Source organism: Saccopteryx leptura, chromosome 6 (assembly GCF_036850995.1).
Source record: "Saccopteryx leptura isolate mSacLep1 chromosome 6, mSacLep1_pri_phased_curated, whole genome shotgun sequence".
Taxonomy (NCBI): domain Eukaryota; kingdom Metazoa; phylum Chordata; class Mammalia; order Chiroptera; family Emballonuridae; genus Saccopteryx; species Saccopteryx leptura.
The window spans coordinates 192,062,339-192,088,810 of record NC_089508.1 but is presented as its reverse complement, the minus strand read 5'-3'; the positions used below and the strand labels follow the sequence as shown (position 1 = coordinate 192,088,810).

The following is a 26,472-nucleotide window of genomic DNA, read 5'->3' as shown; positions in this document are numbered from 1 at the left end:
CGCTCTCCCAAGATGCTAACTCAGGTACCAACATCTCATTTTCAGCCCCGAGATATACCTGTGATGTGCCTGAGCACACACATGCCCCAGGGCGGACACAACGTGAGGATCTTACCGACACTCAACAGGTCCCAAACCAAACACCGTCCCCCGTTTGCTGATGGATCCATGTCCTCCCCTGGAGTGCCCACTGCCTGTCCCCCAGCAAGAAAACATGCACTGGAAATGAATACCGACAACACAGGACTTAAAAGCGAGGTGAATGAACACATAAACCAGAAGGCTATTCCCCAAGCTCTCAAGAACTCAAGTATTACCAGTCATATGATTCAAGGATTTATTAAGTCATACATGCAAAACATACTGCTAATTGCATTAGCAAAAGATCAATGTAAAAACACTCCACAATTCTGCAACTGTCAATTTAAAAAATGTTGTTCTAGTGGTTGAAAGGTCCAACCTTGTATTCTTGCCAGGGGGTAAGTTGTACAAACTTGGTTAGCACGAGCACAGGGTTTACAGAACCTCACACACACCCAGAGGAAGATTGTTAGAGCAACAGGGGCGTGTCCACGCAGGTGAGGCAGAGGGCCAGCATTAGTCAGGGACGGTGCTGGGGTCTGGCAAGACGGTGATGTTAAGAAGGTTCATAGTTTAAGAATATCTAAAATATTTTAAAAACCGTAAAGGTGCAACACGTGATTTTTACATCTAGTTACTAGAAAACTAAGGAAGCACTTATTAGCTTTGAATAAAGGAACATGAAAACAGGAATGCACTTTTACTAATCTACAAAAAAACTTCTAATGCATTATCAAGAAAGATTTTATAATACAAGGAGGCATATTGCTTGCTGAAAAGGGGTTCTATAAGAAAAGCACTAAGTTAGCAACTATGGGAATGGCCAGTTCAGTGATGAATTAATTAAATGCCCAATTTCAGGAACTGCAGGTTTAAGAAAAAGGAAAGCGTCAGAGAACACTTACTGATTAATACCGACTTTCTTCACCATCTACCGCACTGGACAGAAATTAACCCTTTTAAAATTTTACCCGTGACATTTTTATTCAGTTTAATTATTATGTGTACAATGTAGTGTAAATCTCGATTTCCTATTTTGTCAAAATACTGTCTTCATCCTTTGATCACATCAGGTGTCCCGCACACTCCACCCAGTGCGCCCAGGCTAGAGCAGAACACTTCAGAGGGGACATGTGAGCAAGGGTTCTGTTCAAAATCTCAGCAAAAGCTAATACACTAATTTTTTTTATAAATCTCACTACGAAATCAAAAAGATCCATCCAGAGAGTTGAGTTGTTACACTCCATTATGCTATACAGTACAAATGTTAGGCAATGAACATGGGTTGATAAATTATCAATGCATTAAATGGCAACATTTCATAGAGGAGGCTGAACTGCTTGCCTGTGAAACTCGTTAGAAAGTGTCTGCCTTCCCTAACCTCAGATGGAGGTCTTCAAACAGCTCAGTGCTTAGTGTTCTTAGCACAACAATGCAACTTAGTTCATAAGGTATTTTGGCAACTCTTAATCTGAACAAGAAGAGGGGTTTTTGAAAAATAAGGCTTTAAGAAAGCTTGTAATTTTAGGGCTAAATTTTAATAGAATGTGAAAGTTTGAACTCTTACATTTATTTGTTTAAACAAAACCTAAAAATTACTGATTGGTTCAAAATGGTTTTATGGAAAAACTAATCTGTAACAAAAACTTGGCATTGAGTGCGAAGGCTCCATTGTTTTTGAGCAAAGCATACAAAGGGTTCCCAGGGGACAGGGCAGCAGGGGAGAGGGGCCCAGACATTTACAACAGTAGGCATTTTCTCTTCCTCTTCTTGACAGGAGGTGGGCAGAGGACGGCTCGAATAGCTTCATCAAACACTGTCTTGAGCCCTCGCTGCGTGAGAGCCGAGCACTCCAGGTATTTGACAGCACCTGCCGAAAACACAGCTCTTACAAGACAGCCACACGGCCGTTTCTGATCAGAACCAGGCCGGAGCCCTGGGCCTGCCCGACCTGCCGGCAGGCGAGGCACAGCAGAGCAGCCCCAGCCTCCTCCTGAACTGGACACCACACAGCCCTTACTCAGCCGGTTCCCCAAAAGTCAGTCAGACCCTGCGCTGGAGGAATACAACCTCCACTTCCCAGACTGGCTCCAGTCTCCACAGGGAAATAAAAACGTGCAAAGCAAACGTGCAGTATGCAGTTCGTACCAATCTCCTTGGCCATGGCTAAGCCCTGCGGGTAGGTGATGGGGGTCAGCTTCTTCTCCTTCAGTTTCTCAATCGTGTCTTTGTCATCCCTAAGGTCAAGCTTGGTCCCCACGAGGATGATGGGAGTGTTGGGACAGTGGTGTCGCACTTCAGGGTACCACTAGGTGCGAAGAAAGGAAGACAGTTGTAGCACTCTCCTTTATGAGCATCCTTCACCTAAGTTATGTCCAGTCGCCAAAATGTCAACCAGACCTTGGTCACTGTGTCCCTTGTCCCTACAGAGCCTTCACGCAGGAAACTGCACCTGTTCTCCAGCCCTGCTCACATTCCGTCCACACCTTCAAAGACAAGGGACTGCGTGCACCATGGGACATACCAGGACAACAGGAGGGCCTGGACCACAGAACTACCTGCAGGTTAGCAAGCCAGGACTCCCAACCAGAATTAACCTACAGGGCAGCTGCACGTGTCAGAGAGAGAGGGGAAGGAAGAGGGATGGTTCCTCCCCCAAAACACTTTTTGTGGTAAAACAAGTCAAGTTCTTAGGTCATCTCAGAAAACACTCCATACATACGTTCAAGGATGAGAATAAACTAGGTGGACCGAGGTCTCAGCTCCGCTGCCCTCACCCCACTGGTCACTCTGAGGAAAGGGCATCTCCTAAGTATCATTTCACTAAGGTTCTGAGAGACACAGGAGTAGAAAGTAATGGCTGTGCCTCAGCATTTAACCAGGAACAGCACTCAGAACCAGCCTGCAACTTCAGGGTGCTCGACACTGAGGTCGTACACTTCAAAACTGATTACCTACCCCAGAATCACTGAAACCAATTTAAATCATTGAAAATTTCAAGCAGTACATGGTCTTTTATTTCTTAATGTTTCTTCCTAACAGTGACATTATGTAAGAAAATACTTTTCTTAAAAAACACCCACTCACCTTTGCACGAACATTTTCAAATGACGCAGGACTCACAAGAGAAAAGCAAATTAAGAACACATCCTGTGAGAAGGAAACACAGGGAAGCGTTTAGAAGACGACCTCACAACGGCGAGTGCTCTGCTGTCTGCACACTGCGGGGAGTGAGGCCCGGCCGGGTGCAGGGACAGTGCAGGACAGTGCCCCAGCGGCCCGGCCCCAGCTCCCTGGGCACGCCCCTAGGCTGCGGGGAGTGAGGCCCGGCCGGGTGCAGGGACAGTGCAGGACAGTGCCCCAGCGGCCCGGCCCCAGCTCCCTGGGCACGCCCCTAGGCTGCGGGGAGTGAGGCCCGGCCAGGTGCAGGGACAGTGCAGGACAGTGCCCCAGCGGCCCGGTCCCAGCTCCCTGGGCACGCCCCTAGGCTGCGGGGAGTGAGGCCCGGCCGGGTGCAGGGACAGTGCAGGACAGTGCCCCAGCGGCCCGGCCCCAGCTCCCTGGGCACGCCCCTAGGCTGCGGGGAGTGAGGCCCGGCCGGGTGCAGGGACAGTGCAGGACAGTGCCCCAGCGGCCCGGCCCCAGCTCCCTGGGCACGCCCCTAGGCTGCCAGGAGTGAGGCCCGGCCAGGTGCAGGGACAGTGCAGGACAGTGCCCCAGCGGCCCGGCCCCAGCTCCCTGGGCACGCCCCTAGGCTGCGGGGAGTGAGGCCCGGCCAGGTGCAGGGACAGTGCAGGACAGTGCCCCAGCGGCCCGGCCCCAGCTCCCTGGGCACGCCACTAGGCTGCCAGGAGTGAGGCCCGGCCAGGTGCAGGGACAGTGCAGGACAGTGCCCCAGCGGCCCGGTCCCAGCTCCCTGGGCACGCCACTAGGCTGCCAGGAGTGAGGCCCGGCCGGGTGCAGGGACAGTGCCCCAGCGGCCCGGCCCCAGCTCCCTGGGCACGCCCCTAGGCTGTCAGACGGCTCCCACACTGGAACCAGCCCATGAAGCAGCCGGTTCCTGTGAGGAGGGGAAGGAAGGGACTGTGCTGAATGTCACTTGAGGCTGTGGGGGCTTCACATCAGAACCTTGGGAGGCCTCTTCCCACCACTCCCAATTCCCACTGGGACCCAAAGGACATAGGGGACAAAAGCAAGTGTCAGATAACTTCTGTGAAACCTGGTCTGTTTCTCAAAACATTATCTACAAATTAGGTGCTCTTTGTGAAGCTCCTTATCTGCATGTTAATACTTTAGATGATCCTAGGATCCAATCAAACTGCTTCTTTTAAGACTGCCAACAGGGCCCTGGCCGTTTGGCTCAGTGATAGAGCCCAGCATGAGGAAGTCCCGGGTTCGATTCCCGGCCAGGGCACACAGGAGAAGCGCCCATCTGCTTCTCCACCCCTCCCCCTCTCCTTCCTCTCTTCTCTCTCTTCCCTTCCTGCAGCCAAGGCTCCATTGGAGCAAAGTTGGCCCAGGCGCTGAGGATGGCTGCATGGCCTCCACCTCAGGCGCTAGAATGGCTCCGACTGCAATGGAGCATCGCCCCCTGGTGGGCATGCTGGGTGGATCCCAGTAGGGCGCATGCAAGAGTCTGCCTGCCTGCCTGCCTGCCTCCCAGCTTCTAACTTCAGAAAAATACAAAAAAAAAAAAAAAAACAACAAAAAAAACTGCCAACAGTCCCACCCGCCCAGAGCAGTACCAGCACTTGCTAACGGGGCGCGTCCCCGTGAGGGAGGCTGGTCTAGTGTGAGTGAGGTTTCTTCGCGCTGTCAGAGCTCTGACACCCACGCACAGCCTCTGAAAAGCCTGTACCCGGGGCAGGCGTGCCTGAAGTAGGTTCAAAGTAAAGTAGGTGCAGAACACCTGGGAGAATTTTGGACTAAACGTGAAATATTTGGGTTTTTCTTCCTCTTCTGCTACTGTGTAAAAAGGTCTATTTCCTTGAATTTTAAGATGTCTAAGAGTTTCTAAAATGCTAATTTTAAAAACATTTTCCTAGAAAAAAATGACAACTGTGCTAATTTGTGAAATGCCCAAGCTAACTGTCAATCATCCAGCTGGAATCTTGTACCTGAAAGGGAAGAAACATCCCACCATAGCTCTTTAGGAACAACGTGTTCAGTGCCAGCGCATGCACAAGCTTGTCCGAGAATCACCTGAGCTGATTATGACAGGACAAAGCAGGTGGGTTAGCTCACCAGCCCGCACAGCCGCCCCACAAGCCCACGCACCGGACACCCACAGGAGAAGGCGGCCCGGCAGCCCGGTTAGTCCTGCCTGGCTGAGCGCGGGCACAGGGGGCTTTCTGGGTGAGCCCCCGCGTCTCCCTCCCCACCAGCCTGGGGAGGGGCCGCTCACAAAAGCCCCTCCCCTTCCACTTGGAGGGAGGGAAGACAGAAGTTCCCAAACCACTTTCATTCAAGCCAGGAGATAAACTGTTACACTCTAGTAAAAGCAAGGCTCGTCAAGCAAAACCCCAGCCTTGAGTGAATTCAATATAAAACACTCAAGGAACAGGAGGCTGAGTAGGAAATCCTAGGAAAACTAAGTGAAACGAGAGAACAGACAGAGCTGAAACTGAAGTCGATTGAAAGTTTTACATACGGCAATCGGCTTGTCTTTGCCCCTGGAGGGTATATCCTTACCGTACGTGTCTCCAACCTATTAATGCACGAGAACTTGGTTTGAGTTTAGTAAAATAAAAATTAATACAGCCCATTATTCATTCTTTAACAGAAGTTTGTCTCAGCCTTCCCAAGATTTAGATCTAAAAGCAGATGATGACCCAACAGGTGTATGAAGCCAAAGCCACCAAAACACCGTTAACCACCTGGGAAAGGGACACGAGGATGGGAAGACAGAACTCAGGCAACCACGGGGAGACAGTGTGTCTTCTCCCCGTGTGCACCTGGGGCTCCTTTCCCAGCAGAACTAACAGGCCCAGGAAACCTATGCTCAGTGAGGAAATGTACCGTGAGGGTCCTTCCTGCCACTGGCAGCTGGCAGCAACAGGCACGCCTTTCGCAGGTCTCCGCCCCGGTTGTCAGACGGGCACCCAGCTGAGGCCAAAGCCCCCACAGGCGTCTGAGACGCGGGCCCCTTGGGGCAGGGCTGAGCCGCTGCCTGTGCAGAAATGCTGGGCTCCTCCTCAGGGGCTGGGAGCGGAGCTGCTAGACTGAGTCCTCTGGTCCCTCACCCCTTGCAGATCTGGGTGAGGCCACTCAGAAGTGACAGCATCCAAGTGTCTGTCCCAGTAACAATGGAAACTTGCTCTTCCAGCAACACAGAGCCCTGGATTCTTTTAAGAGACAGGTGGACGGGAATTAATTTCATCCCACTCAAGCTTCTCTGACTTACAATTTGAATAGCCATTAAAGTTTCCGTAAATATTCTGGTTTAATCTGTGGGCTGTTTTTGAAGATTTGTCCTTCCAAGCCTTGACATGATGCCAAATCTTCACTGTAATTCAGGGACTCCTGGGGATTGGCCACAAAACTGCAGTTTCAAGATATTCTTTCCAAGTTTTTTTTTTTTTTTACTATTTAGTTGAGAGGAGGGGAGGCAGAGACAGACTCCCACATGCGCCCGACCAGGATCCACCCTGCATGCCCACCAGGGGGCGATGCTCTGCCCATCTGGGGTGTTGCTCCATTGCAACCAGAGCCATTCCAGTACCTGAGGCAGAGGCCATGGAGCCATCCTCAGCACCCAGGCCAACTTGCTCCAGTTGAGCCCTGGCTATGGGAGGAGAAGGAGGGGGGAGAGAGAGGGAGAGCATGCGAATGAGAGAGAAGGAGGGGGAGGAGTGGAGCAGACGCTCGCTTCTCCTGTGTGCCCTGACTGAAGCCCTAACCAGGAATGAACCTGGGACACATCCACACACCAGGCCGATGCTCTACTGCTGAGCCAACTGGCCAAGGCCTCCCAGTTTTAAACATCTTTCTGACAAATCAAATGCTTCCCGCCCTGTGTCACCGTTACACCAGCTGCCTGCTCCTTCCCCTGCCTCACTCTGCTTTTAAGGAGTCAGTTCTCATGCTTCTAGTACTAATCTTCCAGAACCAGCTGCTCGGCCGTTGCTTCCCACCCTGATGCCTCAGTGTCCACACCACTCGTCCTGCCTGGGCCCGTCCTCAGCACAGGCGTGCGTGCCGTGGCCACTCTCTCCCTTCCTCACAGGTCACCCACCGGTGTGCTCTGGAGCCTCATTATCCCATCCAAGCGGTCTTGGGTCACAGGCCACCTTTCCTCTGGACCTGAGTGTTCCAGGCAGGACATCTTGACTACACCGACTCCCTGCGGGCCTTCAAAGGCTTTATTCCTCCTGTCCTCACTGGTCAACAGCTGTTCTTCCTTCTGCCTCCCTCCCCTCAGCGGTACAATTCACAAAAACCTAAGTCTGCTCTGAGCAGAGTGAGAGGTGGGCAGAACTCGAAGCGGCTGAAATCTCACTGCTCCAAAAGCATGATCATTTCTTCCATTTTATTCTCTCCAGACATTTCCTACCTGGTCTGTACTTTCAGGCTTGGAATATTTTTTAATATAGGCATTCTATGCACAAGAAAAAGACCAGGGTATGCAAACACAGCAGAGAAAAGGAGCCCTGGCACTGGGAGCCGGCCTGGCGCCCACAGCTCCGCCACGGTCCACATGGGGTCGAGCCAAGTCCCAGGACACCAGCATCACACGAGGTCACTGTGACCAGGCTGAAACTGAGACCAACAGTGAAGAACTAAATGGGAGAGTACTTCCTCCACAGCTGTGTCTAAGCACAAACAAATACAAGGTCACTGCGAACTACACACCACCAAACAGCTCCCGCTCGCAGCCGAAGAGAGGAACCACTTCTGTGCCAAGCACAGCATCAGCCTCACCTCATCCCCACCTTCTGGAGAAGAGTTACTAAACCACCCAGCCAGGACCTGCTCCTGCCAGTGTCAGAGCCGGAGCAAACCTCCACTTCCCTGAGCCCGTGCCCCACAGCCCCCCAACGAGTGTGTCTCCCTCAGGGCAGAGTAACAGCCCCCATTGTGTTCAACCACAGGTGTGGCCCTAGTGGCCTCTGGCTGGAGGACACTAATGCAGGCAACCTAACAAAGCTCAAAGCCTTCTGAACATCAAAACAGCCACGCTAAACACTGGTTTCCTTTGTATCTAATGGTGCAGTAACCATGCTCAGCACTTAAAGACCCTTCTCCAGTCAGAGCACCCCCAGAAAGGGAAACACGGCCATGACACAGCAGGGCCCTGGCTGACCCCAAGGGACAGGCCAGCAGGGCTCTGCACACCAACCACAGCGACCTGGGCCTCAGAACAAGCACCGGGCTCGGGCCTGGTGACTCGCAAGTCCCAGCTGTTCCCACTCACACCACTGAAGGCTGGGACGGGCAGGCAAATACTGGTGAGCAGATGCCACACGAGATGTCGGGCTTGAGTGCGTGCCAACCACCTCGATTCTGAACCACCAGCTAAAGACCAACACGCAGAACTTACACAACATGTATTTCTTAGAACCTACAAGGTATTTTTAAAGGAAATATAAAGGTCATTTATTGAAGGCTAGAAAGCCCTAAGGATTACTTAATTTAGAAAACTGAAAATTTGAAGGACAATTTATACTGAAAATAATGACTACTTGCTCATCACCTTTTGGAGCATGAAGTAGAAAATAATGGTTTAAGGAACTGAACTTAGCTACAGAGCTACCCACTGGAGAAGGAGGCCAGCAGTGAGTGACCACAGGAAGTGGAACAACTCTTTTTAGGACGCTGAGATAAGACTCCCACTGGCCCTTCCGGAGTGTGTGTGAGCAGTCAGGGATGAGCCACAGGACTAGGCCTGCAGACCAAAGAGCCAACAATGGAGACCATGTCCCATCGGCACGAAGTTCAGAGTTGTCGCCTCCTTTGCCAGAAACCAGGGGCCAGCCTGTGAGTCCCAGGGCCCGCTCCTCCCAGCGGGACAGCGCGGCTCACAGGAAGGAGGCCTTCCCAACAGGTCCCTCACCCGCGCCTGCCCTCAGCACCGAGACGACATCCTCCCCCATCCCGGAGGGGTCCAGGCAGGCGGTCTCTCACTACCAGCTGGGCGCTCTACCTTCGCCCCTAAGCAGCCCAACACACTCTCGTAAGTGGTGCAGTGTATCACACGGTACCTCTGAGCTGCTTGAGGACAAGAATCACATCCCACTCCTTCTGGCTGTTCAGATATTTGACATGTAAACAGCCTTTCCTCTCAGACAGGATGCAACATAAGTTTAGGTCCCAGCCCTTGGAAAGACAACACCCTCTGGAATTTGACTTCAGGCCTCAGCACGACAGCCTGATTGTCAATTACTATCTATGTGTTCTTTAGCACACAAAGCAAGAATCTTGCCAAGTCACCTTTGACATACTATGAGTGACGCTCAGAGAAAAAGGCCACGCCCAATCCTGAGTCACAGGAGGTGGCCAAGCGACTCCCCACCTCTCCAGATATATCCAGTGGGTTAGGAGGCTCCCTCTCAGTGTGTCTACAAATACATGTAAAAGCCGGAATTATTAAGCACCACCAGTATAGAATAGATTTTCAAAGATATTGAAGAATTTGAACCATTTGATGATTTGGCTGGGGTTTTTTTTTTTTTTTAGACTTTATTTATTCATTTTAGGGGGGGGGGAGGAGCAGGAAACATCAACTCCCATATGTGCCTTGACCAGGCAAGCCCAGGGTTTTGAACTGGCGACCTCAACATTCCAGGTTGACACTTTATCCACTGCGCCACCACAGGTCAGGCTTGGCTGGTTTTTAATACTTAGTTTTTAGCTGGAGATTAATAAATCACACGAGTCAAACCTCCCATTTTAGAATGTGGGTCTGTTATTGGACCCCAGCTAAAGAACAATCCGCAAAAACCCATACCTCAGAGGTGCAGTCAGCTATCCCGCCAGCAAGAAACCCAGCAAGGACAATGGCTGTCGCCAGGAAAAGGCTTTGTGCTCGAAGGCTTAAAACTATCATTACTAAGCAGGAACTTCATTAAAAAACCCACAAGATTTTGGTGGACGGGAACAAATTAGTTCTTTTCATCCACACTATCCACCAAGGAAAAGTGATGGTTAAATCAATCACAGGATCCAAGCCCACCTTCTCTGGGTGTCTTCCTGACCCTGACCATCACCCCCGTGGCCCCCCTGGCTTGCTGGGAGGACAGGTGTACAATTTACAAGAATTTGGTTTCGACCCTGAACTGAGGAGGTCTTCAGAGCAACGTGTCCACGTAAGAAGCGCAGGGATCCTAAGGGCAGCTGCCCCGGCATCTGCACCGTGCCTGGGCGTCCCGCGTACTTGCGTATAGTAACTCACTGACTCCTACGAGGAAAGAAGTCAGGACCACAGATGAAGAGAGCTGCCCAAGGCCCCACAGCTAGTAAGAGAGCTGGACTGGAACCCCAGAAATTAGCTCAACTGTCTCTATACTGTGTGTGCCACTTAGTCACTAAGCCTCCAAAATTGTTTACGATGCAAACCACCTTGAAATTAGCTCCTGTTAAAGTTGGTCTGCAACCAAACAGTACATATTTCATATGCTTGTCCTAGAACAACAGTATTCAATAACTGGTAATGCTCAAAAAAACAAACACAAACAAAACTTGGGTCTATATCCAGTGGGCTCTGCACTTCACTAATGAACTACTTGCTATTACTAAATATACCCCAAAAAAAGGTAACAGAGGCAAATTCACGATGGTGTGCACTAATTAAACATTCAGGAACTGTACATTCTAAAGAGCACATTAAAGACCAGGAGAGCTCCTTACTGTCTGAGGATAGGAGAGGGGACGTAGCCTGTCATAATCTTCTTGGCCAGCAGTATCCCATAAGCCCAGATTCACTGGTTTTCCGTCTACCATAACATTGGCAGAATAGTTGTCAAAGCTGTAAAACAGGGAGGAAGATGGTTAGTCCCTTGCCTTGGAGCACTAAGGCCCAAGTCCAGGCCCCGAGTCCTGTCCCAGCTGGGTCCCAGGGGAGGTGGTCCTGAGAAGGCCGGAGTGCCCTTCCTGCAGACATGAGGAGCTGCCCGTGAGCTAAGTGGAGGGAAAACAAGGTGCAGTGTGACGGAAACAAACACAACTGGAGAAACATGCCTGACAACAAAGCAAAGCTACTCAGTTTGACTGAAATAAAAAATGCCAGCAATGAAAAGGCTTTGCTTTTAATAAGAACATTAAGGTTTTTCTCCCCAGGAAGAAATAAAGTGTAAGCCTGGTCCCTCTTTCAAATCCCACTTGTCTTTCAGATGACTGACTCGCTTTCAGCAAGACAGCGCGTGGCTGGAGCTGGGCCTCCAGACCCACCTGGGCAGCTTGGACTGAGTCAGTCTGCTCACCCATGCCCGCAACCCGCGTGCAGAGGTTCAGAGAAGCTATCGTGTGCCACTGTCAACGTGCGTACCAGATTACACGTATTTAAATAACTTTGAAGTTGCTACACAAAAATCCGTTAACCGTAAGAGGTCACCAAGGAAAACCTACAGGCTAACTGGGCAAAAATAAGGTTGATAAAAAATTACTATGAGGTTCATTAAAAAGAAAATCTGGTATTGCAATTCAAACCAGAACAGGTACCAAACAAAACACAGTAATACTCAGAATTCATTTTTACATACTTTGAAGACTAAAACTTAGAATCTTACTACAGTGGGACAGCAAAGTCAAGTCAAGGTATGAGCCAGATGCTAGTGTGGTCTCTAGAATTTAGTGACCAAGCTAGCTTTCACAAAGAAAAGGCGTGACCTGTAGTAATTCTGCCTCATGAGAAAAGGACAGATTAGTCACTAAATGGAGACTATTTCCCCCCATTTTGGGAACAAGAATCAGGTGCCTGTATCATACCAAAAAATACATTCTAAATGAATTAAAAGATAAAAAACTTTAGCCACAAAAATCCTAGAAAAATGACCTGAGAATATTTTTGCATCCCTTAAGTAGGAATGGTCTTCCTCAGGAAGACATCAAACTCAGGGAACGGGGAGAGGGGCACAGTCACGTTAAAATGCTCCCCTTGTTCAGGGCAGAAGACACCAAACAAAGTTCAAAGACAAACGAGACAGGAAGTAATACTTCTTATATAGAAAAGTTCCGTCAACAAGAAAATAATTTCAGTAGAAAAATAAGCAAAAAAACTTCAACAGGCAATTCACAAAAGACTATAAATGGACAGTAAACATTAACATCAAAAGACATTAACCTCATTAATGATCAGAAATGCAAATGAGGTAACTTTTTCAACTCATGTGGACCACAGCATGTATAATATGTTTCCACTACTGATAATAACCTGTCACATGTGTACAAACACACATGCAATGTTTTTTTTAAAAAAAAGGGCCTAAATGACCAGTGGTTAAATCAGCTGTAGGAGTTAGCTCTACATAGACGTGAGGTAAGGACAGTCCTCACCATCAAAGATGGGCAGGAAGACTCCACTTACGTGAAAGTATGCACAAGACACACCAGGCAGCACCTAAGTGTGATGTGGTGCTTGAGGAGGTGAGCGCTGGCGGACGGGGGCTGCGAGGACAGAGCCCGCATGGCCACAGGGCGGCGCTCTGAGGCTGGGCTGGCGAGACGGGGCTCCCAGTAACCCATCATCAGAAAAGCACTGCTCTACCTCCACCCAACCCTGCTGCCACGAGGGCACAAGCAGCCGTGAGCCAATCCCATCCACTCACCACACACACCCGGGTTCAATTCCAAAGCCCGTAACTCCACACTGACAGGTACCCAGCAGGCTCCTCGCCAGCAAAGGCCAATAAAACCCTGCTGGAGTAGTTCACGTCCCAGCTCCTTGCTCGCTCACACAGAGCCCAAGAGCCAGTTTATCTCAAACTTCCACTACCCAGCCTCTACACTTCAACAGTTTAAACTTCTTTTGTTTCCAAAGTGTCTAAAAATCAATTAGGGAAGCTGTGTGTTTCATCACTATGTGGAAACTTGACATTACCTTAAGTATTTTTAAAAGCCCAAACACCTGGACCTTGGTGAATGTCTGAGAGGTAAGCATACCTGTTCATAGAAGGATTAAGAATGACTTTATAGCAAAACAAAGATCAAAGGTGTCCAAAACCACCATAGATGAGTTCATTCCCAGTTTAACCTCAGATACTTACACAGTGGGGATATATTCTCCAGGGAATGCATTGGTTGTATAACTGATCAGTAGGCAAGTTTTACCTACAGCCCTAAAGAGACAGAAAAAAGGTGTAAGTTGCTTAGTCAACATGAATGCAATCCTAATTTTCATTATTCTGTTAAAATAACTTACAGAAAAATCAGGAAGTATACACCAAGTACTTAGCATTAAAGAAAAGCATTTCTACAACCTCTTAATTAACATTAAATACATATTTTTATCCTGAAATTCAAAGTAAACAAACTAGAATTTTTCAGAAAGGCAAAGTCAGGAGCCTTCACATTCTGTTCAGGTATGTGTATTAGCACTCCTAGACAAGAAATAGCCATTAAGCCTGACCAGGCAGTGGCACAGCGGATGGAGCATCGGCCTAGGAGGCTGAGGACCCAGGTGTGAAACCCCGAGGTCACTGGCTTGAGCATGGGATCACAGACATGACCCCATAGGTTGCTGGCTCGGCTGGAGCCCCCTGGTCAAGGCACGTGTGAGAAAGCAATCAATGAACAACTAAGGTGCCACTACTATGAGTTGATGTTTCTCATCTCCCCATCCCCGCCCCCCGTCTGTCTTACGCTAAAAAAAATAGCTATTAAGTAAGCACAAGATTCAAAAGAAACAATATATATATATATATGTTATATATATTCAAATGTTTATTGTATTGATTTTAGAGAGAGAGGAAAGGAGAGAGATACAGGAACATCGATCTGCTCCCGTGTGTGCCCTGACTGGGGGTGGAACTGGCAACCTCTGTGCTTTGGGACGATGCTCCAACCGACTGACATATCCGGCCAGGGCAAGAGGAACAATATATATATATATATTTTTTATTTAGACAATTAAATTTTATAGGGTGACATTGGTCTACCAGAGTACACAGATTTAGAGAAAACATCTCCACATCATTTGGACAGTTGATTATGCTGTATACCCATCACCCAAAGTCAGATCATCCTTCGTCACCCTACAATATTTTAAAATGGAAAATATTTTTTGTGACCATCTACAGAGAAGTCTTTCAACCAAAAATCTTCACTTCTGTCCTGAAATTATTTTGACCAGTACTGACATGCAAACACAGCTTACTTCTGCAGCTTCCACTTTGTTGCTAAGTCATAGATTTTGCTGCTTCTGAGTGGCAGCTTCCTGAGCCCTCCCTCTGACAATCAGTAATGACTGTTCTCTTAACAGACTGCTTAGTCATAACCACCACACAGAACTGTTCTCACTTTAACTCGTCTGTCTTCACTTACCACCTCCGCCCCGCCATCCTCACATATCACCACAAGCTTTTAGAGCAGCTAACACAGTATAATCCAGACATATTAATTAATAGCTCAGGGATGCTGGAGTCAACTTCCCAAGCAGCTGCGAGGAGGAGAAAGTAAAAGAGACCCACGCAGAACGACTGCAGAGACAGGAGGGCCTCCTGCACAGACGGCACTGGGTGCCATGTACCATCAGGCAGAGGTCTGCATGGGGCTGAAGTCTCCCAACCACCTCAAAAATATTCTTGCCCTGGCCAGTTGGTTCAGTGGTAGAGCACTGGCCCAGCGTCTGGATGTCCCAGGTTCAATTCCCAGTCAGGGCACACAGGAGAAGAACCCATCTGCTTCTCCACTCCCGTCCCCTCTCGCTTTTCTTCCTGTCCCCTCCTGCAGCCACGGCTTCACTGGGGCAAACCCCCCTCTCAGGCGCTGAGAGCTCAGTTGCTGAGCAACGGAGCAACGCCCCAGATGGGGAGAGCACCGCCCCCTAGTGGGCTTGCCGGGTGGATCCCGGTCAGGGTGCTACCAGGGTGCTGCCGGAGTCTGTCTCTCTGCCTCCCCTCCCCTCCCCTCACTGAATAAAAAAAAAGTTTTTTAATTTCTTTTCAAGAAAACATCACCTAAAAATTAAGGTTACTACACCATTAGCCAAAAAAAAAAAAAAAAAAAAAAAAAAAAAGGCCTCTAAACTTTACAAAATTCAGAAGGTGATACAGGGGCTTTCAGAGCCTGTGTCCCTGGCCTCCTAATGGTTTACCAAATGCTCTCCTCTGTGAGCCCGTGTCCCTGCTGCCCTCTGTTGGTTTACCAAAGTTATGAGGACACATGGACTTCAAATTGTAAGACTCTGTTGTTCAATTTCAACTACTCTAAATTAGGATTCACCATAAAGAACTTACTTACAGTGCCTATTTTCCCTGCACTCTTAGTTTAAGGCAAAAACCTGTCATCGAGAGCAGATTACAGGCCCATCCAGTCTTGCCAATACTTGTTTCACTGTTAACATTATTAAGGACTTAACAAAAGTTGGAACTCCTCACCATAACGACCTCAGAGTCAATAGTTGTATCTCATCAGGAGGCTCTCTAAACAGAGATGACTCATTGGCCATACATTTTGTTAAAGGCTTAGAATGTCAAAATAAACCTGTAGGAGCAGGAGCCTAAGATTTGAAGTCATTACCCCGGATTTGAGACCCACTCATAGCCAACTCTATCACTTACTGGCTGGAATTTTGGGGTAAGTTTCAACTTCTTTCACCTCCGGTTTTCTCAACTGTAAAATAGATGCATAACTACCAATTCCATCACAAAACCACTGTGAGCATTAATTCGATTTCAGTGTATCTCAACAAAGTGTGTGCAATGCCATGAAGCGTACTAGGTACTGCGAACAAGGTCTCATGGAACTCATGCAGTTACTTAATTCAAAAATGAAGAAGGCAGCCTGACCAGGCGGTGGCGAAGTGGATAGAGCATCGGACTGGGATGCGAAAGGACCCAGGTTAGAGACCCCGGGGTTGCCAGCTTGAGCAATCAATGAACAACTATGAGGTCGCAAAGAAAAACTGATGATTGATGCTTCTCATCTCTCTGTGTTCCTGTCTGTCTGTCCCTATCTATCCCTCTATCTGACTCTCTCTGTCCCTGTAAAAAAAAAAAAAAAAAATGAAGGCAGCAGTCATGACATAAAATTATAGATAAGGCAAGTATTATCAAAGATGCTCTCGAAACGTAAGCAGCGAGTTCTAGCCTAGTTGTGGGGCGGTCAAAGGAGGCTATAGTGTATGCTGAGACTTACGAGGAGGGACACCATAGGAAGGAATATTCTAGACAAAAGCAACAGCGTATGGGGATGCTGAGAACTAAAAGAAGCCCAGAATAACTGAAGAACAAAGAAATAAGAAGGAAATGGCAGAGGAAAATGTGAAGAGGTTGTCATCTGTTCTTGCTAAGGACATGGGACTTGATCTACTTGGGAAGTCACAGGTTTTTAGTTGCCAAGAAACCATTAGATTTGCATGTTTAGAAGAAGCACAGAGAGAAGACAGAGGAAGCTGGCACTGGAGCAGGAAAGGAAGGAAGCAGTGGCGGCCGCAGTACGGGAACCACCCCGGTGGTCTGGACCAAGAGGGGCTTTCAGGGTGAAGGGAAGGGGGCCGTTTAAGAGCTATGCAGACTTGAGGCACAAGCACGGCTCGGCCACAGACTGAATATGCTAGCTGAGGAAAAGAGCAGAGGCTAAGGCCATAGTGATCCTCTTTTCAAAGTTACAAATGTGCAAAAATGTTCAAAGGTTGTGCCACTTAATGTTCAGAATAAACAGTGATAAAGACTTAACCTGGCCTGGCCAAGTTGGTCGAGGCTTTGTCCTGATGCACCAGGGTTGAGGTTTCTATCCCTGGTGGAGGCACATGCAAGAATCAACCAATGACTGCATGGATGGGTGGAATGACAAATAGATGTTTCTTTCAAATCAATGGGGGAGGGGGGGGATTTAAAGGAAAAAAAATGATTTTAACTTCCATGTTAATAGCACTTCCTTAAAGATCATGGCCTAAGTCTCTTCTGTATATACAGGAACAAAGCCATTACTATAAATACAACCATCTGTGTTTTAAATGCTGTAAAATTTCTTTTCCTGAAACTTTGTCTCCAGCTGAGGCATTATTTTTTGAAAGGTTGAACTGTAAAGTAAATCAAGATAAAGACATAACCTTGTTTTGACTGAAATTTTATTACCAATCATTTGCCACAAATTGAATTCTGTAAGAAAATTATAAAATTATAACATTTTAAATAAGTACATGTCCAACCTTTGATTTAAATATTTACTTCCCTGACCAGTGGTACTACAGTGGACAGAGCATCACCTGGGACACTGAGGTCCCATGTCTGAAGCCTGAGGTCCCTGGCTTGAGCTCAGAGTCACTGGCTCAGCCTGAGCACCCCCCAAACCCCCTGCCAAGGCGCATATGACACAACTGCGAGCTGACTGGCTCCAGGCAAAGTCAAAGCTTTCCCCACAGGAAGAAAGAAGCCATTTTGGTCACAGCCTGGACTGAAGCTGCTACAGAAGTTCTGGAAGTTATTTGCTTTTGAATTTCCAATTTTATATATTTAACTGCTCAGTTCAACATCTTTTTAATCTCTGAAAGATGTTTAGCTCTGGAAAATGAATGTGAGTTCACTGGGAGGAAGTTCACATGGCTCCTTTTCTTTAACCTACCAGTGCTTCGGCCCCATCCAGTAGAGCAGGCATCCCCAAACTACGGCCCCATGGGCCGCATGTGGCCCCCTGAGGCCATTTATCTGGCCCCCCACCGCACTTCCGGAAGGGGCACCTCTTTCACTGGTGGTCAGTGAGAGGAGCACTGTATGTGGCGGCCCTCTAACGGTCTGAAGGACAGTGAACTGGCCCCCTGTGTAAAAAGTTTGGGGACCCCTGCAGTAGAGAGAACCAAGACTGAAGCCAGTAACTTCTGTTCCTGTTACGTTCATTTTTCCATTAGGAGAATTTTTATTTTATTTTATTTGTTTACAGAGACAGAGCGAGAGTTAGAGAGAGGGATAGATAGGAACAGACAGACAGGAACGGAGAGAGATGAGAAGCATCAAACATCAGTTTTTCATTGCGACACCTTAGTTGTGCATTGATTGTTTTCTCATATGTGCCTTGACCGTGGGCCTGCAGCAGACCGAGTAACCCCGTTGCTCGAGCCAGCGACCTTGGGTCCAAGCTGGTGAGCTCTGCTCAAACCAGATGAGCCTGAGCTCAAGATAGAGACCTTGGGGTCTCAAACCTGGGTCCTCCGCATCCCAGTCCGACGCTCTATCCACTGCACCACTGCCTGGTCAGGCATTAGGAGAATTTTAAGGAATTGTTTAACTTACAACATTTTGGGTAAATTTCAGTGTTAATTCCTGAAGTTTATAAACCAAAACTTTTTTATAAAACAGTCAATAAACCTAGAAGCATCAGCAATTTCTTCACGTTAGAAAAAGTAAGGGTGGCCCTGACCGGTTGGCTCAGTTGCTTATTAGAGCATCATCCTGAAACACCAAAGATGTGGGTTCCATCCCCAGTCAAGGCACACATATGGGAAGCGACCAATGAACGCACAAGTAGAACACAAATAAATGCTTCTCTCTCTCTCTCTCAAAGCAATCAATTTATTGAATAGCTCTGACCAGATAGCTAGGTTGGTTAGAGCATCATCCCAAAGCATAAAGGTTGACATTTCGATACCCGGTCAGGGCACATACAGGAACAGATTGATGTTCCTGTCTCTCTGTCCCCCACCCCTCACTAAAATCAATTTTTAAAAATATCAATCAATAAGGTTTTTGAAACACCTTGAATAAAAGCCTTCAATTCACACTGGGAAATGGAAACAGGGACTCTAATAGTAAGCCTGCAGTGAATGAATAACTATGCAGAGAATATGTTCAGAAAATTATGAACAGAGTCGTTTCACACTACAAAAATACAAAACCTAAACGGAATTTCTGATGTTCTGCTACTAACAGAGGACGTTGCAATCAGCTTACAGAAAGCCACCCATTATCACCATTGGAGGCTTCAAAAAACTCATATTCTGCCCTGGCTGGATAGCTCCATTGGTTGGAACATCATCCCAATATACAGAGGTTGTAGGTTTGCCTGACCTGTGGTGGCACAGTGGACAGAGCATCAACCTGGAACACTGAGATCACTGGTTCAAAACCCTGGGCTTGCCCAGTCAAGGCACATATCGGAGTTGATGCCTCCTGCCCCCACCTTCTCTCTCTCCTTTCTAAAATGAATAAATAAAATCTTAAAAACGACAACAAAGGTTATGAGTTCAATCCACGGTTGGGGCACATACAGGAACAGACCGATGTTTCTGTCTAAAATTAGTACATTTTTTTTAAGTTCAGATTCTGTGTAGCTTCTAGAAGACTGAAAGCTGAAGATACTACCCATAAGAGTTCAAGTCTGAAGCAGCCTTTACTACAGACCGCCCTTTGAGAACCACCCTAGGGTTAGTTGATATTTGAGTTAGTTGAAGATAGTGTAAGAAATAAGAAAGGCATTTATATCTAACTGCCTATCACCCTCGATCTCTTTCAAAATCAACTTTTCCATTAAACCCTCTTAAAATACTCCCTCCGATAATGGGAGGACACCTTATAAAGCAAACGGAGCAAAATGATTATTACAGAAACGAAGTCATAGGTATACATGTGTTCACTGGACAATTCTTTCAACTTTTCTAGTTTAAAATGTTTTCTTTTTCTTTTTTTTAGTTTGTTGATTTTAGAGAGGGGCGGGTAGAGAGAGAGAAAGGAACAACGATCGGTTTCTTTCTGTGCCATGACCAGGGATCAAATCTGCAGCCTCTGCACTTCGGGACAATGCTCAACCCAGCTATCCGGCCAAGGTTAACATTTTTCATATTAAGATGGGGGGGGGGGGGGGGCGACCAGGCGGTGGCACAGTGGATAGAGCTGACATCAGACTGGGATGTGGAGGACCCAGGTTCGAGACCCCAAGGTCGCTAGCTTGAGCGCAGGCTCATCTGGTTTGAGCAAAGCTCACCAGCTTGAGCCCAAGGTTGCTGGCTTGAGCAAGGGGTTACTCGGTCTGCTGAAGGCCTGCGGTCAAGGCACATACGAGAAAGCAATCAATGAACAACTAAGGTGTCGCAACAAAGAATTGATATTTCTCATCTCTCTCTCTTCCTGTCTGTCTGTCCCTATTTGTCCCTCTGATTCTCTCTGTCACACACACACAATGATGTTGGGGGGGGGCAAGGAGGAAGAAATTGGGGTGGAAAGAGCCTTTGCATGAGGCATGGGGAGCACAATGTGGTGTGTAGAGGGTGTTATATTGAGTGGGACACTTGAATCCATGTTACCACAATAAATTAAAAATAAAAGACAAAAAAAGTTGTTGGAGGAAATATTCCTTCTGATGACATCTAGTAATGGCTGATCAGGAAGTAGTAGCAGGATTCCTGATAAAACATCTCCTTTCTAGGAAGACCACAATTCTTTTTTTTAATTAAGTGAGAAAGTGAGAGGTTGGAGGCAGAAAGATAGACTCCCACATGCGCCCCAACCGGGATCCACTGGGCAAGCCGCCTACCAGGTGATGCTCTGCCCATCTGGGGTCGTTACTGTGCTGCTTGGCAACAGAGATATTTTAGTGCCTGAGGCAAAGCCATGGAGCCATCCTCAGCACCAGGGGTCAACTTGCTCGAATCATTTGAGCCATGGCTGTGGGATGAAAAGAGAGGGAAGGAGGCAGGGAGGGAAGGAAGGAGGGAGAGAGAGAGAGAGAAAGAGAGAAGAAAGAGAGAGAGAGAGAGAGAGAGAGAGAGAGGGAGAGAGGGAGAGGGAGGAGGGGAAAGGATAGAGAAGCAGATGGTCACTTATTCTGTGTGTTCTGACCAGAAATCAAACCTGGGACTTCCACACACCGGGCCGACACTCTACTACTGAGCAAACAGGACAGGGCCGGAAGACCAGAATTTTAAGACAGAGCTACCTGATGATGCAGAGGTGAAAAAGCATTAAATACTGAAACACTAGATGACTAGTGCAAACACAGATCATAAAAGGTGATTTAAGGTTGCTAAAATTGGATTCTGATCATCCTCCACTAAACCAAATCCCGAATTTTTACTGAGATTATCATTTGAAACAGCTGTCAAAAGGAGGGGGTTTAGGGGACTGGTTGAAAAAGATGAAAGGATTTTTTTTTTTTTTTTTTTGTATTTTTCTGAAGCTGGAAACGGGGAGAGACAGTCAGACAGACTCCCGCATGCGCCCGACCGGGATCCACCCAGCACGCCCACCAGGGTTGAAGCTCTGCCCACCAGGGGGCGATGCTCTGCCCCTCCTGGGCGGTGCTCTGCCCCGACCAGAGCCACTGATCCCCATGGCCTGGGCCAAGATGAAAGAATTAAGAAGAAAAAAAAACCCTAGCCTGACCAGGTGGTGGCGCAGTGGATAGAGCGTCAGACTGGGATGCGGAAGGACCCAGGTTCAAGACCCCAAGGTCGCCAGCTTGAGTGCAGGCTCATCTGGCTTGAGCAAAGAGCTCACCAGCTTAGACCCAAGGTCGCTGGCTCCAGCAGGGGGTTACTCGGTCTGCTGAAGGCCCGTGGTCAAGGCACATGTGAGAAAGCAATCAATGAACAACTAAGAAGTCGCAATGCGCAACGAGAAACTGATGATTGATGCTTCTCATCTCTCTCCATTCCTGTCTGTCCCTGTCTATCTCTGCCTCTGTAAAAAAAAAAAGAAAGAAAAGAAAAAAAACAAAAATACCCAGGCTCTGGATGGTTGGCTCAGTGGATGGTATTGCCCAGAGTATGAATGTCCCAGTTCGATCCCAGGTCAGGGCACACAGGAGAAGCAACTATCTGCTTCTCTCCCCTCCCTCTTCCCGTTTCTCCCACTTCCCCTCCTGCAGCCAGTAGCTCAATTGGTTTGACTGTGGCGCCAGCACTGAGAATAGCTCAGCTGGTCCCAGCGCATCATCCTCAGGCACTAAAAATAGCTCGGTTGAGGCCCTGGCTGGTTGGCTCAGTGGTAGAGCGTCAGCCTGGCATGCAGGAGTCCTGGATTCGATTTCCGGCCAGGGCACACAGGAGAGGCGCCCATCTGCTTCTCCACCCCTCCCCCTCTCCTTCCTCTCTGTCTCTCTCTTCCCCTCCCGCAGCCGAGGCTCCATTGGAGCAAAGATGGCCCAGGCGCTGGGGATGGCTCCTTGGCCTCTGCCCCAGGCGCTGGAGTGGCTCTGGTCGCAACAGAGTGACGCCCCGAGGGGCAGAGCATCGCCCCCTGGTGGGCAGAGTGTAGCCCCCTGGTGTGCCGGGTGGATCCCGGTCGGGCGCATGCAGGAGTCTGTCTGACTGTCTCTTCCCGTTTCCAGCTTCAGAAAAATACCAAAAAAAAAAGCTCCGTTGATTGGAGCATCCGCCCTAAAAGGGGTTGCCAGGTGGATCCCAGTCAGGGCACTTGCATGAGTCTCATTATCTCCCCTCTTCTCACTTAAAACAAACAAACAAACAAAAAACCAAACCTCATAGACACAGACAACAGTAAGGTGATTACCAAACGGAAAGGGGGTGGGGGGAGGTAGAAAAGAGGGATAAATGGTAGGAGGAGACTTGGCTTGGGGTGGTGATGCATTATAGAACTGTACACCTGAAACCTATACAATTTTGTTAACAAATGTCACCCCAATAAATTTTATAGTTTACAGCCCTGGCATAAAGCATTGTCCCAAAGCAATGAGGTCATGAGTTCAATCCCCAGTCAGGGCAAGTATGAGAAGCAATCAGTGAGTACACAACTAAGTGGAACAACAAGTTGATGCTTCTCTCTGTCTCCCTCCTTCTCCTCCCCCAAATCAATGGGGGGAAAAATAGTTCACACACACACAAAAAGTAAATCACATATGACCTAACTATCCAACAGAATGACTGAATAAGCTATGGCTATAATTAACAATGACATGTTAGCCCAAAAAAAAGCATTATGTGTCATTTTACCAACCAAGATCAGAATCAAATACTGAACCTAACTGTGGAAGCCAAAGAGGAATTCAGACATGTTTACAACAGGTCAGAAACATTGCATCCTATACCTGAAGACAAAATACATCAAGACAATTCATGAAGCTTAAAAAACTTTCATGTATCATGCAATTATTGAATGTTCAATAGAAGTAGAAAGTGATTAGTGGGAATACACTCCTATAAAGATGACATCATGGAAGGCATTTTTCATGCTCAACTAACAAAATTCCTGGCCAGCAGTACCTAAATTAGAGACTGGGCTGAAGAGCCCACTAGCCCAATCTGGACACCAGTTTGTATGAGTGAAATGCGGGCTTCAAGTAATTCACTCCTAGTCTTCTAGTAAACCAAAGGCAAAACAACACTATTAAAAATGGTTGTTTATAAATATTTGAATGTGAGATGCTCTCTTACCTAAGTAAAACTGAGAGAAAATCTTGGGGCAGAGGTCCCCCATATAAAAGTGATGGACCCTGTGCTCACGAAGGACTGCCTTAGAATTTTAGAAGTATCAAATTTTATCTCATATTTTAAAAGAGTCAATGCCAATTAAATCACAATACAGGACATAATCCATTAGGAGAATGTACGTTAATTGATCCTAGTTATAACATGGTTAGGACATGGCTTTTAACCATAATTCCCAAGAATATGTTTAAAATGAGGAAGCTTGCAATTTGTGGAACCTGTTTGCCTTCCTTGCTTAAGCTGCCTTTAACTGCCAAAATCTCACACATGAAGTGACCTCTTAGTCCCACGAAATTGAGACCCACACTGACAGCTTTAACCATTCTTGAATAAAAAGGAACGTTCCAATTTTATCATCAGGAATATATTTTAACTGGGTAAAAGCAGAAAAATATTTTCAGCATGGAAAATCAGGTATCTACGGTAAGTAAGTTTTGTGCTGAGGTGACGATTACTGCATTACTGCCTGTTAAGTGATACATCTTGAAATTTTTTGTCAAGGTTCATTTCACTTTTAGTATCACTTAGCTGTGGTCAACATCAATGTCAATAGTGTTAAAAAAGAAAAAACTCAAGGCTAGGAACTGTGTTGTATGCCTACAGCTCCCTTCACAGAGCCTCACGGACCCTGGGACTAACAGAACAGCAATAACACTGTCAGCTGACTTACTAGGCACTCAACAGGACCAGACACCTATGAGGCTCTTAGGTAATCTCTGGCACCTTGTTTAACTCTCCCCATTTCCCCTGGAGGCACCTCTCTTGGGGGGGGGGGGATGAGGGAGTGATCGCTCAGCGATTCCTCATAAGTGGTGGGGCCAGGGTCTGAAGGAAGCATCAGATCCCACAGTCGACATTCAGCAAGCACTCGGACCGATCAAGCCAATACAAACAGGTTCATCACCTCTAAGTATTAAGTAAACCATATACATATACATATACATATACATATACATATACATATACATATATCTGTTGGGCTTAAGTTTCAGTTTTAAAAGAAAATTTGCAATTTTTTTTCCTCTTAACTTACAGAAACAATTTCAAGTGTCTAATAACGACCGAAATATGCTGAAATTCATAAACTCATGGAGAGGCATAAAAACAACATCAGTTCTAATGACAAGTTAGGGGAACAGCAGTTCAAAGGAGCATTGATGGCAGTGCTCTTCGACTTGACGCTACGCAAAAAAAAAAAAAAAAAAAAAAAAAGGACCAGTTGCATCCCGAGTTTGATGAAAACTGGTAGCAATTCTTCGCTTAACTACTGGAGCAGTGCTGAGACGCACAATTTTGCTCGCATTACACTGAGATTCTTGTTTCTATGGGAGGGGAAAAAAACTGCATAAGACAAGTCTTGTCTTCCTCTAAGGCCTGGAACCACCGCAGACAGTAATGAAAAGAAATGCCTTGAGCCGAGGGGCCGAGGGGGCTACACCCCAGACCTAACGCCAAAAGCGGAGGCCAATTTCCCTCTTTTAATGACCACACCACGCTCAGGAAAAAAAAAATCGTCTTAAATCACACCCAGCTCCTCGCAACTAGAATCTTAAAAAGTTTCTCCACGGAAGGAGCAAAAATATTCACTTGAAACAACCTCAAATCGGCCCAAGAACCAGCGGAGGGCACCCGCGGTAAATCAGTGGAGGGTCCCCAAATCAGCGCAAGGCGCACGCTGGCCAGTTCGGACCGCCGGACCGCCGGGCAGCACGGACGCTCTCCCTCCACGGGACTCGAGAGGTGCCCGCAAAAGCCAAGCATGGGTCCTTTTTTTTTTTAAGGAAAGCAAACTCTCCGAGCCCACGTAACGCACAGCCAGCCAGCGAGGCGGCCGAGGGCGGCCGGTGAGTCCGGCCGGGCGGTCAGCGGGCGGGCGGGCGCGGGGTACCAGCGAAGGGTGGAGTTCCCTCTTCCCTCCGGCCGCGGTCGGCGATCCCTCCCCCCCCACGGGAGAGAGAGGAAAAGGGCCGGAACCAGGCCCGCGCCGCGGGGTCCCGGGGAGGGGAGGCGGCCCGCGCCCCGGAGAGGCCAGAGCGCAGGCCGCAGGCGCGCCCGCCCGGCCCGCCCGCAGACCCCGGCCCCGGCCCCGGCCCGGCCCGCGCACTCACCCGTCTCCCACCACCACACACTTGATGGCCTGCATCTGGGCCGCTCCGTGGGCCACGGCGACGGCCGGGCGTTCAGGCGAGAAGCGGCAGGCTTGGGGTGCGGCGGGCGGGCAGGCGCGCGGCTGCGGGCGGCGGAGCGCGGGGTGCCGGGGCCGCTGTCCACGCCGCCTCGCCCTCGGCCAACGGGAAGCGCAAGCCCGGCAGCGGCCACCACCCAAAGCGGGGTAAAACTGCAGAGAAACAGGAAATGGCCGCTCCACTCACATCCGGCTGTCCCTCCCCCGCGCGTCGGCGCCGGCGCCGGCGCTCCCAGGCTTGGGGCGGGGCGTTCCCACCCGCCCGCGCGCTCCCGGGGCTCCTCCTCTTGGCTTCGGACACGCTCGGGGACGTTCGGGAACGCTCGGGGACTCACGGGAACGTTCGGATACGCTCGGGAGAGCTCGACTGCGGCCCGGCGCGCGCCGGCTGCCACCTGTGCGCGCTGACGTCCGCGGTCCCGCGGCGGAAGGCCCAGATTCCTGCTGAAAGAGCATCCCTGGGTCCCGGGCCACCAGCCCCAGGTGCCCGCGACCAAGTCCTGTCCGAGGGCGGCAGGAGGGCGTCGCTCTGTTCTTTCTGTGTGATTACCTTAACTTATTGAATGACAAGGCCCTTCTAGAAATTCGGAACCCAAAACTAGAGAGACAAGGCCATACACCGCACCATTTATTCAGACATAACCAAAAACGTTCATTCATCCAAAAACATGCTGAA

The 26,472-nt window shown here is 48.4% G+C and overlaps 1 protein-coding gene across 2 annotated transcripts; it reads right to left on the bottom strand.

Moving 5' to 3' along the window:
* Positions 1 to 323: 323 nt before the first annotated feature.
* RAC1 (Rac family small GTPase 1) lies at positions 324 to 26,016 on the bottom strand. Of its 2 annotated transcripts, XM_066388251.1 has the most exons (7): positions 25,720 to 26,016; positions 13,281 to 13,352; positions 10,927 to 11,044; positions 5,732 to 5,788; positions 3,169 to 3,231; positions 2,230 to 2,389; positions 324 to 1,951 (listed from the first exon to the last, which is right to left on the bottom strand). In XM_066388251.1, exons 1-7 carry the CDS (start codon positions 25,752 to 25,754, stop codon positions 1,821 to 1,823), a joined length of 636 nt encoding a protein of 211 aa, XP_066244348.1. In that variant the 5' UTR covers positions 25,755 to 26,016; the 3' UTR covers positions 324 to 1,820. The 2 variants fall into 2 exon arrangements, with proteins under 2 accessions (XP_066244348.1, XP_066244349.1); XM_066388252.1 differs by lacking the exon at positions 5,732 to 5,788 and having other exon boundaries at positions 25,720 to 26,011.
* Between the last annotated feature and the right edge of the window lie 456 nt (positions 26,017 to 26,472).

Coding starts and splice junctions, on each gene's coding strand:
- RAC1 (XM_066388251.1), bottom strand. CDS start 25,754: ATGCAGGCCATCAAGTGTGTGGTGGTGGGAGACGG. Junction 5,789..10,926: donor CCCTCTCCTATCCTCAGACA/GTAAGGAGCTCT, acceptor GTGCATTAATAG/GTTGGAGACACGTACGGTAA. Junction 2,390..3,168: donor TTGAAAATGTTCGTGCAAAG/GTGAGTGGGTGT, acceptor CTTCGCACCTAG/TGGTACCCTGAAGTGCGACA.